The sequence below is a fragment of the Primulina huaijiensis genome, chromosome 11 (assembly GCF_012295235.1).
Source record: "Primulina huaijiensis isolate GDHJ02 chromosome 11, ASM1229523v2, whole genome shotgun sequence".
Lineage (NCBI taxonomy): Eukaryota > Viridiplantae > Streptophyta > Magnoliopsida > Lamiales > Gesneriaceae > Primulina > Primulina huaijiensis.
Genome location: NC_133316.1, coordinates 20,175,707 through 20,192,433, shown reverse-complemented (window position 1 = coordinate 20,192,433; position 16,727 = coordinate 20,175,707). Strand labels below are relative to the sequence as shown.

The 16,727-nt window shown below is 34.8% G+C and overlaps 2 protein-coding genes across 2 annotated transcripts in view; one reads left to right on the top strand and one right to left on the bottom strand.

The window, feature by feature from the left end:
• The first annotated feature begins 836 nt into the window (after positions 1-836).
• Positions 837-1,720, top strand: LOC140988546 (ethylene-responsive transcription factor ERF039-like). The gene has a single exon (XM_073457544.1). The coding sequence runs from the start codon at positions 923-925 to the stop codon at positions 1,703-1,705; it is 783 nt and encodes a 260-aa protein (XP_073313645.1). The 5' UTR covers positions 837-922; the 3' UTR covers positions 1,706-1,720.
• Positions 1,721-8,541: 6,821 nt separating this feature from the next.
• The window catches only part of LOC140988733 (E3 ubiquitin-protein ligase BRE1-like 1), a 20,431-nt gene continuing 12,245 nt past the window's right edge, over positions 8,542-16,727 (bottom strand). Inside the window, exons 14-20 of the mRNA XM_073457789.1 lie at positions 15,597-15,791; positions 11,136-11,208; positions 10,957-11,043; positions 10,375-10,512; positions 10,095-10,297; positions 9,850-10,012; positions 8,542-9,140 (exon numbers count right to left, since the gene is read on the bottom strand). Coding sequence (XP_073313890.1) covers positions 9,009-9,140; positions 9,850-10,012; positions 10,095-10,297; positions 10,375-10,512; positions 10,957-11,043; positions 11,136-11,208; positions 15,597-15,791 — 991 coding nt within the window. The 3' untranslated portion in view covers positions 8,542-9,008. The remainder of the gene's footprint in view (positions 9,141-9,849; positions 10,013-10,094; positions 10,298-10,374; positions 10,513-10,956; positions 11,044-11,135; positions 11,209-15,596; positions 15,792-16,727) is intronic.

The following is a 16,727-nucleotide window of genomic DNA, read 5'->3' as shown; positions in this document are numbered from 1 at the left end:
ATGAAAACAAGGATGTGAAAAAAATTAATATTTTATCGTTTGAACCAAACGATATTGTTTTAGAGACGTTCAGACGTCGTCCAGACTTAGTATAAATAATAAAGGAATAGTAGTACCAAATATATTTTTTTTACAATTAATGGCTTATTGTATGTAGTATATATTCATATGTATATACATATATATATAAGTATAAATACAATGACTCGTCATATGATATTTGATGATTCCACATGTTTATATCCCTACAATGGCCCCTACCCGTTTTTGCATGTGAAAACATTGAATGGACACAAAATAAGATGGGCCCTTTTACACCCAACAACGTATGTGACTTTGTTAGTCCATGGTCCATACATTAGTAATGGCTTGTTATTAATATTTAATATATATATATAATTAGTCGGCACAACAACTTGCATGCTATCAGACACCATATTATTAATTAGGGGGTTTGTATTGATGCTTCTAATTCTTCTTATTGATGATTTTGATTCCAGTGTTTAGGACACATAAATAAACATATTTTTTATTTACAAATTAATTATGTTGAATCAATTGTAACGTTAGCCGATTTGATAATCGCCATTTGATTTAAATTTAAAAGGTATCATGTGATCCATATTCTTTAAGAAAATCAAAATAAATTTAATGCTTATTACTGCATGTAGATATAGTTTTTATATGTTGTTCACCTACCGTGTTCATTTTTTTATCTATCATTGAATTAGATATATAATTTTAATATATTTATCGTATCTAATACGTGAATGTGACATTATTGATAGATAATATAAAAAAAACTATTTATAGATATTTGTATCTAAAGGTAATCGTTATATAAATGTAATTGAGCTTGTGGAAGAATCCTATTTTCCGTTTCCTTACATTCTGTGTCAGCTACTAGCTAGATAGATTTAACATGGAAGAAACATTGTTGGTGCACGTAACTCAAGACAAGGTTTCTAATTTCCACGCCGCCGCAGGTGCTTCCTCCTCCGCGTCATTTTCTGCATCTTCGATTTCACCTTCCACCTCTTCCAACTCTTCGTTAATTGATGGACCACAAAGCACAACGGGCTCAAAAAAGTGTTCCAAATCTCGAACTGTCACAAAGAAATTACGCAATTATCGAGATGCCAAGCGGAAAACGAGCGGCGGCGGCATCAAGCATCCGACCTACCGCGGTGTCCGGAAGCGCAACTGGGGCAAATGGGTGTGTGAGATCCGGGAGCCAAGGAAGAAATCAAGAATATGGCTCGGGACTTACCAAACCGCCGAAATGGCGGCTCGAGCACACGACGTGGCGGCCTTGGCCATAAAGGGCAACTCGGCTTGTCTCAATTTCCCACACTTGGCTCATGAGTTCCCCCGCCCGGCCTCCACCGCGCCTAAGGACATACAAGCCGCTGCAGCGAAAGCCGCCACAACCATGTTTCCCGAAGAAGCCGAACTAGCCGAGTCGGACCGAGCCGTGCTGCCCAGTTCTCACTCCTCCACGCATTTAGCACTGCATCACAGTCAAGAATCAAGAAACTCGGATTCAACGACTCATGATGATGATACTTTCTTCGACTTGCCAGATTTAGGCCTGGATAGTAATATAGATCATAGTGATATATACTGTTATTATGCTTCTTCATGGCAGCTGGCTGGATCCGACATAGGATTCCGGGTTGAAGATCCATTTTTATGGGATTGTTAGAAAATTTTAGTCATTGCTTTCAAGTTTGCACCGAACAGTTTAATCAATTAATTAATTANTGAGTCGAATTACTTGTCCATCGATCTATTAGTTAACCATCTCTCTAAAAGATATTCTTATAGAAATATTTTTGTTTATGACAAATCCATTTTTAAGTTTGTTATTAAAGGATATATATATATATACACTTATGTTAAAGTTGGTCATTATTATTAATATATTCCAAATTATAATCTTGCCATTAATAAATCTAATTTATAATTAACTCAAGCTACCTAAAGTAGAGAGTAGTCATACTTTAACCTAAAATATATAAATTTTTAAATATTTAAGAGACGGTCCAATTATTATACATGCTGCAGAATTCATATGATACAAGAAATAAGTATAAGTTGACAAACGCAAAATCGTTAGAGCGATTATATTATAGCTTTTTTATACATATAAAAAAAAAATTTTGTTTGTGTGTTATAATTACTTGATTAGTGATTGGTGACCTCATCATCACCATCTCCTATTTAATTCATAGTCTATTTCTTAATGATGTATTAACAAACTTTAAATATCTAGTTGGGTATTTTTTATATATAAATTGAACGACAAATTTGATCTCTTTGGCCCCAAAATATCTTGCATTAATATGATAAATGTTGAAGATAATTTAATTATAGTGATGATTAACATGATAATGCCTTTCACATACAAGCCGATCGATCGGTAACCATGGCGATCGACTCGACGACGGAGCAAGATCCGGCGTAGTTCAGTTGTGCTCGGAAAATAAAAAATATAAAAAGACTTGTAACTTAAAATCGTCTGATTCTTCGGGATTTGAGAGAGTCATTTACTTAGAATAGAGTTTGACCTTTGAAAAATTACTCCTTCCAACCATTTACCAACGTTATAATAATGCATTAATTGTCATTTGTTTGACTTAGCATGCTTTTGTTAGCTCAGAGTGGCCAAATTTTATGATTTTTTTTTTTGTGGTTGTAGAAGAGAAGTTAAGTCAATCTTAACATAAATGAATTGCATTGAGTTAATAATTCATTTTTATTTTAAATTATTTTTACTGTAAATTTTTATAAAAAAAATTGTATAAAATATTTAATTTATAGCATTTTTAAGAATTTAGGCTGCCCAAATTCGTAATCTAATGTTAGATGAAATACTCAAGAAAGCAATAATAATTTCACAAGGTAATTAAAGGGTAATCTTCCTTGTTTAATTCCTTACGTATCGAAATGATAATTTCCATTAGAGATTATAATTTCTAATTCGTATATAATATATATAATCGACATGGCTTAAGTAATCACGACTATATAGTAATCACTTATTAATCCAAAGAGTAGGTATCTTATGAGACAGTCTCACGAATCTTTATCTGTGAGATGGGTCAACCCTACCGATATTCATGATAAAAACTAATACTCTTAGCATAAAAAATAATACTTTTTCATGGATGACCCAAATAAGAAATTTGTCTCACAAAATATGACCCGTGAGACCGTCTCACACGAGTTTTTACCTAATCTCCAAATAACAAAATATTTGTTTACATATGCTTCTACGTTGATTGATAAATAGCTCACATAATATCATAATCAAGGAGAGAGAGGGGTGGGTTGGTTCAATCATTCAATTATACAATTAAGGCAGTGTTTGGTTCGTTTGATTAGGTGAGTTTATTTTTTTTAACCCATATAATCACTCGTTTGGTACGTTTTTTATTTAACTAAGTCAATCCCTCCTATGAATGATTAGGTTATATTAGGTAGGTTAAAATAATATCTCCTCATCCCCTAGGATTATTTATCACACTCTTAATTCATCATATTTTTTCAATTTTATCCTTCTCCTAAATCCAAACTCACCACCACTTCCTTCCACCGACCGCCCACCACCGGCCACCCGCCGCCGCCGCCGATTCCGGCCGACTACCGCCAGCCGCCGCTTCCGTCCGACGGTCGGACCGCCGACCTGCCTCCGGACCGCGCCGCCGTGACCGTCAGACCACCTCCGTTGCCGGGCCGTCGCCGGACCACCGCTAGCCGTCGCCGGAGTAAAGAAAAAAATAATAAAGAAAAGGGCAATTTCGTCATTTCATCAAAAAATTCAAAATTATCCATACTTAAAAATCATACCAAACATAATACTATTTTACATCATATATTACATTTCTATCACAATTTTTTTTTTATCATTTACATATTAATCATTAGTTTATTTTATCTTTCAACCAAACGTAGCCTTAAAAGTTTTACAACTTTTTATGTATATATAAATAAAATTATTATTCCGTCAGTCTCAAATATATATGTTATTTTATTTTTTATTTACACGGATTTAAAAAAAAATTGGAAAATCAAAATTTACAAATTAACTCCTTATGTTATCCCTCATTTAATTCATTCAAAATATGGTGTCACGTTTTGCAACATTTAGTGAGTATGAGTATATTTGTAAAACAAAATTAAGAAAAAGTGCTACTAAATACAAAAATCGAACAATATATTTGGGACAATGCGAGACAAAAAATTATCTCCCTCGTCAAGAATTTCGAATTAACAATTACCAAATTAAAGTAGTCATTTTCTCCAAGCTTATGCGCACTAAACAAGAACTTTTTATTTCCCCTTTCAAGGGAAAAAACATGTAAATTATGTTTTTTATGCGATTTTACTTGATGGATGGTAACATATAATATATTCTTTACCAAATCTTGTAATATCATGAAATTAAAATCTTGGTTTTATCCTAATTCCTATGTACTTTGATAACTCCAGTATCGTCTACTTTAACGAGCTTTGTACAACAATTTTTACAATGTAAAAATCAAATACAATTATTTTATTTATCAAAATCTCATGATAAATTTAATATAAAATGTTATAAGATAATAACAAAATCTCTTGATATAATTGTTGTAAATATATTTATTATGCAATATCTTTATTGTATATTTAACATTATTCTTGTACGATAGTTTATTCCTTTACTACTTGCTATTGATACATATTACGATGAAATTTATGCGTCTCATATCTTCTTTCTGAAATAAAATTTGATTTTTTTTATAATATCAAATGTTTTGAAAGCAGTTTTAGAAAAAAAATATCATAGGTTTGTTTATTTTTTCACACATACTAAAAAAATTGAAAAAAAAAAATTTACAAACAAAATTCTTATTTTGCCTGTATTTAATTCATTCAAAAAATGACTGCATATTTTCCAAAACATTGATATATTATTAAAAAAAACTTAAAAAATGCTACTAAGTGGAAAAACTGGATTATATATTTGGAATAACTTTAAAAAACTTAAATAATTAAGACGAAGAGAATATAAATTTTTTCCCCTGAGGGAGGTCATATGATATTTATATAAATGAATGTATAAATTATTCTATATAAAATGTAAAATATTAATTAAAAAGAATCAAAGGAGAAAATATATATAGTGAAAACCCAAGCTGGACGACCTTACCACTAGTGAATCGACTCATAATTTATTTATTTTTATTTTTGGAAAATTATTTATTTTTATTTTTGGAAAATAAGTTTGGAGCAATAATTATTGAACAAAGTCATTAATAATAATCATGAATCATCAGGCACGTGGTCCTTATCGCGATAATATGAAAGCTTGATGTCTGGTAGATGAAACGTCACGCCTTTTAAATTATTAAATTATCCAAACACAAAATTTAATACTCCCATCGTCCAATATATTTAGTTTTGATGTGTTTTTAATTAGATTAAGAAAATAATTGAAAAAATAAATTTTATAAAGAGATTTCTTCTTGTTTAATGAATGTTTTAATTAGGCAATTAAAAAAATGTTGGAAAGCAAATTAAATGAATATAGATCGGTAAAAGAGTGAGAAAATAATATCAAATACGAAAACTGAACTATATAATTGAGACGAATTAAAAATAAAGCCTAAGAACATCTTCAACCTTTGCACCAAAATAGTATTTTAACGCCAAAATGGAGCAAAAAAGTGCTGGCGCAGAGTCACTTTTTTGTTTTAATTTTTTTGTTTTAATTATTATAAATATATATTAATTTTATTATTTATTTTTAAATATAAATATTATTTAAATAATAATAAAACATTTATTTTATTATTTTAATAATGAGATATCTAAACATAAAAATTTAAAATAATAATTATTGATTTTTTAAATATTTATTTATTTATGTTAATTATTAATAATAAAAGAATAATTTGATTTAATGATTTATAAATAATATAGTTTAATATAAGATGTTCAATTCGTATTACGAAATATTTTAATTGATCATTTGTGAGATGAACATAGTCATTCAAATTATATAATTAAATTATAAACTTAAATATTATTATTTAAATTTATTAATAATATAATATTGATTATATAATATACACATTTGTCATAATTAAAAATATATTAAATAGAAGATAATAATTAATATATGTAAAATAAAAAGAATCTTTCGAGAATATTTTTTTTTTGTGAGATTTGAAGTAAATGGGTTGGAGATGGATGTTGTATTTGGTGCAGAAATCGCATTATTTTAGTGTGAAATTTGCACCAAAATAGATTTTGTTGTTGGAGATAGCCTAAACACATGGGCAAAAACTTCTGTGAGACGGTCTCACGGGTCGTATTTTTTGAGACGGATCTCTTATTTGAGTCATCCATGAAAAAATATTACTTTTTATGCTAAGAGTATTACTTATTATTGTGAATATCGGTATCGTTGACTCGTCTCAAAAATAAAGATTCGTAAGACCGTTTCACAAGAGACTTACTCCTTTATTTATATATAATTCTTAAAACAAGGTGAACTTTTTCTACGTTGTGGGGATTTATGTTTCTCTAAATGAGAATTTTTGGAATTTTTTTTACCTTTGAAAATATCACGATTTATTTATGAATAATATATTCTTTTCTATGAAATAATCGATTTAATCATGATAATTTACAAAATCAACAAAACATGAAGTAATATATTATATTTTGTAATTATTACAAAATAATATATGTTGCATTTTGCATCATGACATGGGAAGTAAATAATCATTTAACATCAAAAAAGATACTTGAGATGGTAGGAGTCTGGTCGAACTGTGTCGAGAAGTCACGGGTTCGAAACCTTCTTGCTTTTTGTCTTCTCAGTTTGATTCTGTCACACAAGACTTACTTAGTGTAGTTAATTTACTTGATCAACGTAGTTTACAGGCTACTGATAGCCCGAATGTTTACACAGAGCGTATAAAAAATAGCGATAGCAGATTCGTTGTTAAAAAAGAATAAAGAATCATTGAAACATTGTCATGAAATTACCACCCTTGCATGCACAAATAATATTCATATTCAGTATTTAAAAATACAATCATTTCAATGAATCCAAAGCTATACAAACAACTTGTGTTCACGAATATATATGATCGGAGTACACGTGAAATCTTCAAGTTAACCATTTCATCGAATGCATCTTATACCACAACAGTGGATCTAACTCCCAGAATTGAAAATCTATAATTTGGAGAAATACTCAATCTCCACAAAATGTCAACACTCTTGTCGTCCATTGCTAATTAATCTTTAGAGGAAAAAAAAGTGATCCATATTCGAAGATTATCAATTTATCCAAAGAGGGTGTTGACTAAAAATTTAAAAAAAAATATTACAATTATTAATGAAACTCGTGAATAGTTATTTGAAATTTTATGTACTGGTTGGTTTTAACGTTGTATAAAATATCTCAACAACGTTAACTCGGACATGGTTAACTCCGTAATACCGCCAAAAGTACAACACGTCTAAAATCAGGTCAAGTTATACTTGTTCAAATCGACTCTTTAATAATAACCCGGTAAGGCTAATTCGGTTGCTCCATGAGTAAATTAAGTTGAAAGGCAATCAATCAAATAAGGTCAAGTGTAAAAGTTCATCAATGGTGAAACTGACAAATATATTGTCTGCACATTTTATCAAGGTCCAAACATGCTTCAAACGAGCATCCAAATCAATAGGGTGAATTAAAGTACACATGATTAATTAAAAACATTACACTTCATTAAAACTTACTATGAATTTTTGCCATTTTGAAACTGGCTCGAAGTAAAATATATTGCTTATTCCCCACAGCTGATACCGACTTCCAAAAACTCAGGAGGTCCTTCCTAAGGTCCAGATCTGAAAGAGAACCTGCTCCAATATGCATGAAACAAAATTGTGAAAGAAAAAGACGAGAGAAACTAAATCAAATCAATTAAATAAAAATCAATCAACATTAAATTCGACATATCATAATGAAACACAAATATGAGATATCCATGCATGGTGATGTCCTAGAAAGTTCATGGTCATCCTCGGACTCGGGCATGAAGAGAGGACCAAAAGCAGGACCAGATTCCAAGTTGTACTTGGGAAATTGAGTAGAACCCGGACATCATCAATTAGCCAGGGTTCAGGCTACCCGGCCAGGATTCATCTAGCCCGACCAGGGTCTTCTCACCCGACCAGGGTTCCTCTCACCTTGCCAGAGTCCTCTCGTACACCCATGATTCATCTAACCCAGTCAAGATCCATCCCGTCCGACCAAGATTCATCTAGCTCAGCCAGGCTTTGTTTTCATTTTTCCTTGGAAAATTCCATGTAAATATATTTTTTAGGGGTAATTAAGTCTAGACATTTATTAAATAAAATTAAACTGCATTAAATAGACTATGGGCAAACTTGGAATAGATTTTTGGTGAGTCGACGACGTACCAAAAGTAGTCTCTCATTCAAGTTTAATAAATAGCAATAGATTTATACATTGTTTGTGTTATGAGGAAAGATTTATGATATATGAATTATATATTATGCGTAGATATATATTGTACTACGTTAGCATTTTCCGAACATTACTTTCTTTTACAGAAACTACAAAAACGAAGAGCGTAGAAACACAATCTGTACAATGAATGCATCAAGAAATGTGAAAACATACTCGAACAAAGCTCTCTAATCCTTGCTAAAACTACTGTACCTTCGGCGAGCTGCCTATGAATATATGAAACACGAACTTTCCAACTTATACAACGACCCAAAATCTACGACATATTGCATCTATAACACTAATCATTACCAAGGTAATGTATATAAAAATGCAGAAATTTTCTTTAAGAAAAAAATCGGCAATTCTGTGTTGATTTGCAATCTTGAGACAGGAATATTTGTTCTTGGGTGGAAGCAAATGGACAGCTATTTGGTCATGTGAACATGGTACGTGGAATCAATGATAAATATTCAAGAATTTCTGATCAGATGTATACAGGTTTGACGTCGTTCGCCCCAAAACTTGCAGCACATACTGGACACTTGCGGTGACGAGTTTCAATAATTCTTTGCAGACAAGGATTACAGAACAGATGATAGCATTTTGTTATAACAACCTGCTCATATGGAAGAAATTGAGCAAAATGTGTCAATAATCGAGGGCAAAAAAAAATCGTCAATGCAAAAGGGACGATGGGCTAGTTCTACATAACGAATTACATTCAACCATATCTGCCACAACCATTTTCTCATCCATGATAAATTTCGGACAGAGCACCACATTACCATGCTGATGTTAAAATTTAAATTCATGCAAAGTTTACATTTTTACTTATAAGCTTTGCATGTGAAATACAGGGGCAGCTGGTTACACTGAAAATTTGAAAGGCTAGATTCATCCATTTGCTCATAAACCAAATAGAAGGATAAGAGTTTTTAAAAAAACAAAAATAGAAGGAAAAGAAATATAAGGGTGCAAAGTTAGCTGGGTCGAGCTAGCTTGAGTTTTTGGTTTGAAATATTTCGATTCTTTTCATAATTTCATATTCCCATTATAAAATTATTAAATTCAGGAATATTATTAAATTATATAAAAATAGTATTAACATATATTGAATAAATTTTTAATCAAAAAAATTTATCCTGAGATCTGTTGGATCTCAAACACAGTATGAAAGTTTTGGAAAGCTCCATGTTTGCAGACCCAAAATTGGCAGAAAACTGTACAGAAAACCTTGGAAAACACTTTAAACATCCCCAGTTGCTTGGATGTTCATTTCATCCACGACTACAATAAAACATGTTGGAAGATATAAAAAGCCATACCTCTTTTCTCCGATCAAGGCAAATGCCACACTTCAGTATATCCATGTATTCCCTAAGTTCCTGCTGAAGCTTTTCAGATATAGAGGAGCCCGGTTGCAACTTCAGATGTTTGACTTTAATCCTCAGAGCTTCTATGTCTTCTTCAACTCTTTTCCTCTCAAACCTAACCAATAGAACTGTTCATGAAGCTGGAAATGAAAAGGTTTTGGCATAAAATGGAAATGGTTATTAAAGAACACCGAAACCTTTCTTTCTCTAGTTCTATCTGCAGCTCGGCAAGACATACTCGACTCCCATCAACTCTAGATTGTGCTCCTTCAAGCGTTTCCATCAGCTGCTGAGATGATTTTCTCGTGTCTGACAGTCTTTTTTGGATATTTTCTAAGTTGTTAGCATTTCGGACTGTATCTTCAGTTAGTCTCTGAATTTGATCTGATTGGGCTTTCAACTGCAGTGGAAAATCTTGAGTTTTGTTGTCTGAACAAAGTAAATCGCGTTCAGTACTACATAAGAAACTTATATTACCTGATCTTCAATTCTACCAGCTTTTAAGTCATAAAAATCTATAGTTGTCTTGGTCTGTTGTACGGCTTTCTCCAATTTTTGCTTCTCCATGAGCAGAGCAGACTTTGTTTGCCTTGCCTGAACACCTTCCAAACCAAGCTGATGCAGAAGCAAAAATGGCCAGATGAATCTTCCAATAAGTAGTATGTTAAAGAAACTACTAATAAATGTGTTGAACACTCTAAGCTGCAATACCATCAAACCAGAGGAAAAAACTGATAGTCAAACTGGCTCACTAGGTCTGGAATGGCATAACATAATGCACACACTACAAAAATCTCAGTTGTTGAACAGTACTTAAAAGCCAAACATTTGAATGATTTATCTAGTTGTTGAATAATACTCAAAAGAAACATTTGAATGAGTTTTAAGTGTCGCAAAAGCAATAGCACAGACAAAGCAACTCATTAGGAGAATCTAGTTAATAATAACTGTAATGTAATAAACGTCCTCCTATAACTTTTATCTCATGTTGTTGAATCAACAATTAGAGGTTGGTCTCTAGAAATCGAGCTAAATTAGGAAGACCGAGTAAGTGATTACCTTCACATTATAGTCATCTCTCTCGGTGATTTGCTGCAAAAGCTGTTGGTTTTGAGTCTGCATGTCATCGTATGCTTGCCCAATTGTCTGTAACAATAAAAGTTAACATAATCAGAGATCATGTTGCGTTGTTTGCGTCAAAGTGAACAAATATTTACAGAAGCTTCTAGAACAGAAACCTCTATCTCGGAAAGATATGTCTCAGTTTCTTCGTGTTTGGATTTTAGGACATCAGAAAGTCTTGATTTTTCCCTGAAACCTCGGAGAAGAAAAACTACAAGATTAGTCAGCAAACAAAAATTTTCAATTTAGAATATTTACTAATTCTCAAGAGCAAAAAATTTATGTTTATTGCACCAACCAAATTCAGTAATCATACATTGAAAAACAAAATGATGTTATGACCCACAATAACAATATGCAATTCAAATGTGGAAGGAAGTTCAATCACGAAGAAAGGGAATAAGGTATTGAACTGAAATATGAAACCAGAGTATAATTGCTCTGTGCGGTCTCTCTGTCCCTAACAGAATGCTAGTAACTCACTGAACTAGTAACATCTGAATGCCCATACTACCCACCCGCCGGGTCAACAGGTTCTAGGTCTGAAAACCGTAGCCGGCCTGCATATGGGCGGTTATGGTTATGGTCACGTGTCAGACCCGTTGACCCGGTTAATCGGTACGTTGACCACGGTCCGTGTCCGGGTCAAACCCAAACCGTTCCCATGTCTAACTTGGTATCATAACATTTCCTGCCGCTTCAAAACTCGCCTAGTCCTCAAGGCTAAAATGTGACCTCGTCTATGCTTTCCCAAGTAGCATCCTCTTCGGTTCTTCCTTTCCAATGCACAAGAAGCTGCTTGCAGTGCTTCCCTTTTATCTGTTTAGTTCTGCTACCCAAAATATTCTACTCCTCAGGCAATTGCAAAAGATAAGCAGCATGTCCCACTTTCTTGATGACCTTAAAAAGTCCACAAAATCTAGCTCCTAGCTTCTGAAACACTCTGGCACAGATAGAATTTTGACGATGAGGGCGCAACTTTAAGAACACCATATCCCCTTCCTGGAATGATACCTCCATGCGATTTGTATTAGCATACTTGATCATATGTTGCTGAGCTCGATCGGATTATACTTGAGCTGCCTTAGAAGTTCATCTCTATCAATTAAGACCAGCGAGACTGATGCCATAGCCGTCCCCTGGCAGAAACCTAATTACATTAGGTGGTTTCCGCCCATACACCACCTCATTCATCGTCGCTTAGAAAATAGCTGGAGCTCTTTTTAGTCCAAACGGCATGACAAGGAACTCGTAATGCTCCGCACGCGTCCTGAATGCTGGTTTTTGTATGTCATCAGTCTTGACACGGATCTCGTGATATCCAGATCCAAGATCCAGCTTAGAAAAATGTTATGCCCCATGCAACTCATCAAATAACTCTTTGACCACAGGAATCGGGTATTTATCAGAAATTGTGATGTCGTTTAAGACCCTGCAATTGACACATAAATACCATCTGCCGTCCTTTTTAACTGGTATAACCTGGCTTGAATATGGGCTACCCCGCCTGAATCACACAAGATTTGAACATCTCCATTACCATGCGTTCAATCTCGTCCTTTTGATGATAAGAATAAGGATATGGCCGCACCGACACTGCGCCAAGTCCATTTTTAATAATTATAGCATGATCCTTACTCCTACTCGGGGGTAACCCATGTGAACCTTGAAATACCCCTTCATATTTAATAAAGAGGCTATTAATCTCCTCTTCATGCTTTCTGTTCCCAGCCTGTAGTTCATCTCCCTCACTGTTACTCGACTTCAACAATAATGCCCCCCAAAATTCTACTTCACTAATTTTACCAATTGACTTCAAGGATACTAGTAATCTACCAGGGGATGGATCTCCCAGTAGAATCACCATCTGCGAGTTGCAGCTAAATTTCATTTGCATCTTAGTCCAATTTAACATGACATCCCCCAAAGTTCGAAGCCCATCAACCCCGAAAATCAAATCTATTACCCCATCTCAAACAAATATCCCTCAATTTGAATCTGGCACTGCCCCAAATCCACTTCCAAGTTTTTACACACCTTCACATGAAATGCGACAACCATCACCGAGACACACTCCAAAATGCACACTCACATCGACAACAAAACACAATCCTGCAATCAAGCTTTTAGAAACAAAATTGTGGATTGCTCCACTATCCACCATCGCAACTACCTCGCCCCGCCCATTATTGCCTTCACCTTCAAGGTTTGTGGTTGATTAATCCCATTTACTGAATACAAAGGCAACTCCAAAGTATTATACTCTGTATTAGATGTTTCCACTCTCCCTCCCCTTCACCGTTGGCATGCGCTATTTCTTCATGTATCTCTGCTGAATCTAACTCCTCACCTTTCCCATCTTTTTCTGCCAAATCGTTACCCTCAAATTTTTGTTGGCGCATCAGTGCATAAGGTGAGAGGGCTCTCCGCATTTGATACATAAGCCTTATTCTCGTCTTTGTAAGAATTCCTGATGGGGTATAATTCTGCCATTCTTATTCCTTGGAATCGGAACCCTAGCCCCGATGTTCCGATCATTACACCCCTCCTCCGACCGAATTAACCCCCGACCCGCCATAAGAAATTTGGTGTAGTCTGCTTGCTATGTGAGAAATCGTCCGGAGTGACTCCCTTCACGTTATTAGTTGTGAGTGGGCTAAATTTGTGGTGGTCCCTTTCATAAAATCGGGCTGATTTGGCCCGCCCAAATTTGTCCCATCCTTCTGCTCCTAACCCAAGCCCAAATTGGATTTAGCTCTTCCCCTATCCAACACCTTCCCGTACAACTCCATCTCCAATCCTCTTGCTAACATAATTGCTCAATCCACTGAGCGAGGACTATGGACAATCATTCTCCATAATATTTCTTCTCGTAACCCACTAGGAAAATAACCGAGGCTCTGGTCTTCAGGCACATCGCCGATTTGAGCGATTAACATCTCAATTGTTCAACATATGAATCGATCATTTGCTGCCCATGCTTCCGCGATGCCATTAAGTCAAAGGGATTGGCATCATACCCACTGTACCGCTTAATTAATTCCTCAGAAAATATATCCCAATTCAAGTTAGGGATTCTCGTATTTGTCCATCGAAACCAATGCACAATGGATCCTTGCATACAGATGTGAGCTAGTTTGAGCCTGAATCCGAACGGCGTACCATGTATTTCAAAGTATCGCTCCATCCTCCCCAGTCAGCCCATTGGATCCTCTCCATCAAACCCAGGTAACTCAATCCTCCTCAATGCTTGTTTTACCTCTCCATGCACTTCTTCCTGCCCACCTACACCCGTCTCTCCATCACCCGCTCCCTTGTCCTTAAACCCAGAACCTTCATGTTGTTGGTAATCATTTTTATTGCTCTCTGCTGCCATCCCCATCTGATACTTCGTTATCTGCTCCATCATCTTTCTCAATTCCGAACTTCCACTGACTTATCTATTTTATCCAATCTACCCTGGACTTGCAACATGTTGTCTAGCAAACCAATAACAAATTTTTCCATCGCTTCACACTTAGCTTCCGATCGAATGTTGCGATTGCTTTCCTCTCATCCTCGAATCCGGCAAGTTGGACCAATGTTATGACTCACAATAACAATATGCAATACAATATGGAAGGAAAAGATCAATCACGAAGAAATGGAATATTGTATTGAACTGAAATATGAAACCACCCAGAGTATAACTCACTCAACAAGTAATATCTGAATGCCCATACTACCAACCCCTCTTACATTTTATATCCTCGCTCAGGTGTTTTCTCCCTTCACTTTTCTAGGATACACACATCTAATCTTGAGTTTTTCATTTACATTAGTACCTAGGCCCAGTGGACTTGGGCTCATAACAGATGTGTACTTTGCAACCGTCCTGTAAGCTATAGTTAGCCATTTGTGCCCTATCAAAATATAACTCTCTCTTGCTGCTGCCACTATCCCTTGCAACCAAAGTTACTGGCCTCAATTTATTAGAACTTGCGGTTTTTATTGCGACAAATTCTCTAATTTTCATATTTGTTATGATCTTTGATTTCCAACCTACATTTGACATGTTATCCCAAAGTAACATGGTTGGAATTTAGTAATTCACAGGTTACACAGTTGACCGATGTCAGGCAATTGTCCGGAGAGAGAAGACAAATATCAAGGGCCAATTCGATACAGCTAGTCCATGCCCTTTAGACATTTCCAAATCCTACATTCGTGTTGTGTCTACTTTAAACCAGAAAGCATCAATCTAACAAATACGTCAACCTGCAGTAATAGAAATACAGCAAAATTACAAGAAGGTGCAATATGACAAAAAAATCATCATGTCTTCAACTTATGTTCCTCAATTCCAAGAATTAGATCCAACGAAAAAGGGTCTGATTTCGTCCTGAGGTCAACGGAAAACAACTTAAAGCAAATACTGCTACTTCTAAAATGAAGAACCTAATCATAAAAAAATGACGAAACCTATCAACTTCTTATGAAACCATACCAAGTTATTAGAAGATTAAAAGAAGCAAACGCTAAAAGATGGGGTATCTGGGTAGATTCTTGAGCGGACATTATAAAGACAAGGAACAAACCTTTTAGAGGCATCTAACTTCTGCCTTAGGTCCGCAATCTCGGTTTCTGAGGCAGCTAATCTTTGCTGTGCTTTGGCCTCAGCTTCAATTGCAACTTTAACTCGCAACTCTAAATTGTGTTCATCAAGAGAAGATTTCAGACTCTGAACTCGAGCCCACGCCTTGATCTCAGAGTTCCTAGCTTCAGTAACTTCCCTGAATACATGCCATGGTTAAAAGCACAAACATTGAATATGATTTGTAAATCAAGGAGATATTCTATTAAAACCAACTCAAACAACTCTAGAAACATTATCTCAAACACTCTTCTCTATGTTCGATTACTTGCCAGTAAAATTAACATTTCAATAAAGTGGTTCATTCAACAACACTGTTTTAAACATTCTCAAAGAACTTGATAAATTTCTAGGAGTAAACAAGAGAAAAGAGTTATTTAGATCATAATTAATGAACATCAAATCGAAGTTTCTGAATCCCCCAAGTCCCAACTAACCTCTTAGAAAAGAAACTAGCAAGTAAGAAGGCTGGAAAAGTAGATACCAAGGGCGTTCAATGATAAAATGCATAAACAGCACATCTCGAGATCCCTTACAACCACATTTGTGAGAACCCGAAATTTTCGAATACAATCAAAGGGATGAGACAAATTCATTATGCATGAAATGTCCCTTGATATACCAAAGTGACTCTTGGTGTGCATGGATGAATTTATTACGAAAGAGATGACCCTTGATATACCAAAGTGACTCTTGGTGTGCATGGATGAATGAATGAACACAATTAATACTTGCTTGGAATGCAAGGGGTTGGCCATGAGGAAGTTCAAAGGGCAAAATCTCACCTATAAATACACCATTGTATGTTGAAGAGACCACACCTAAAATCATCACAAAAATTCATTCCTCTCCTCTCCTCTACTCTCCATTTCGACGTCTAAGGCAAGAAGAAAAAGGGGGAAGGCTTCGTGCAGTCCGAGTGATCAGAAGATACGTCGAAATGCTGCTGGATTTGCTTCATAAATCTAGGCAAAATACTGCAAGGTTTCGGTCACCGTCTGACCGAAATTCAACGGGAGTTGTACTTCAGGACTTGGCAATTTCGAAAACTACACCTTCGAATTCGGTAAGTGGG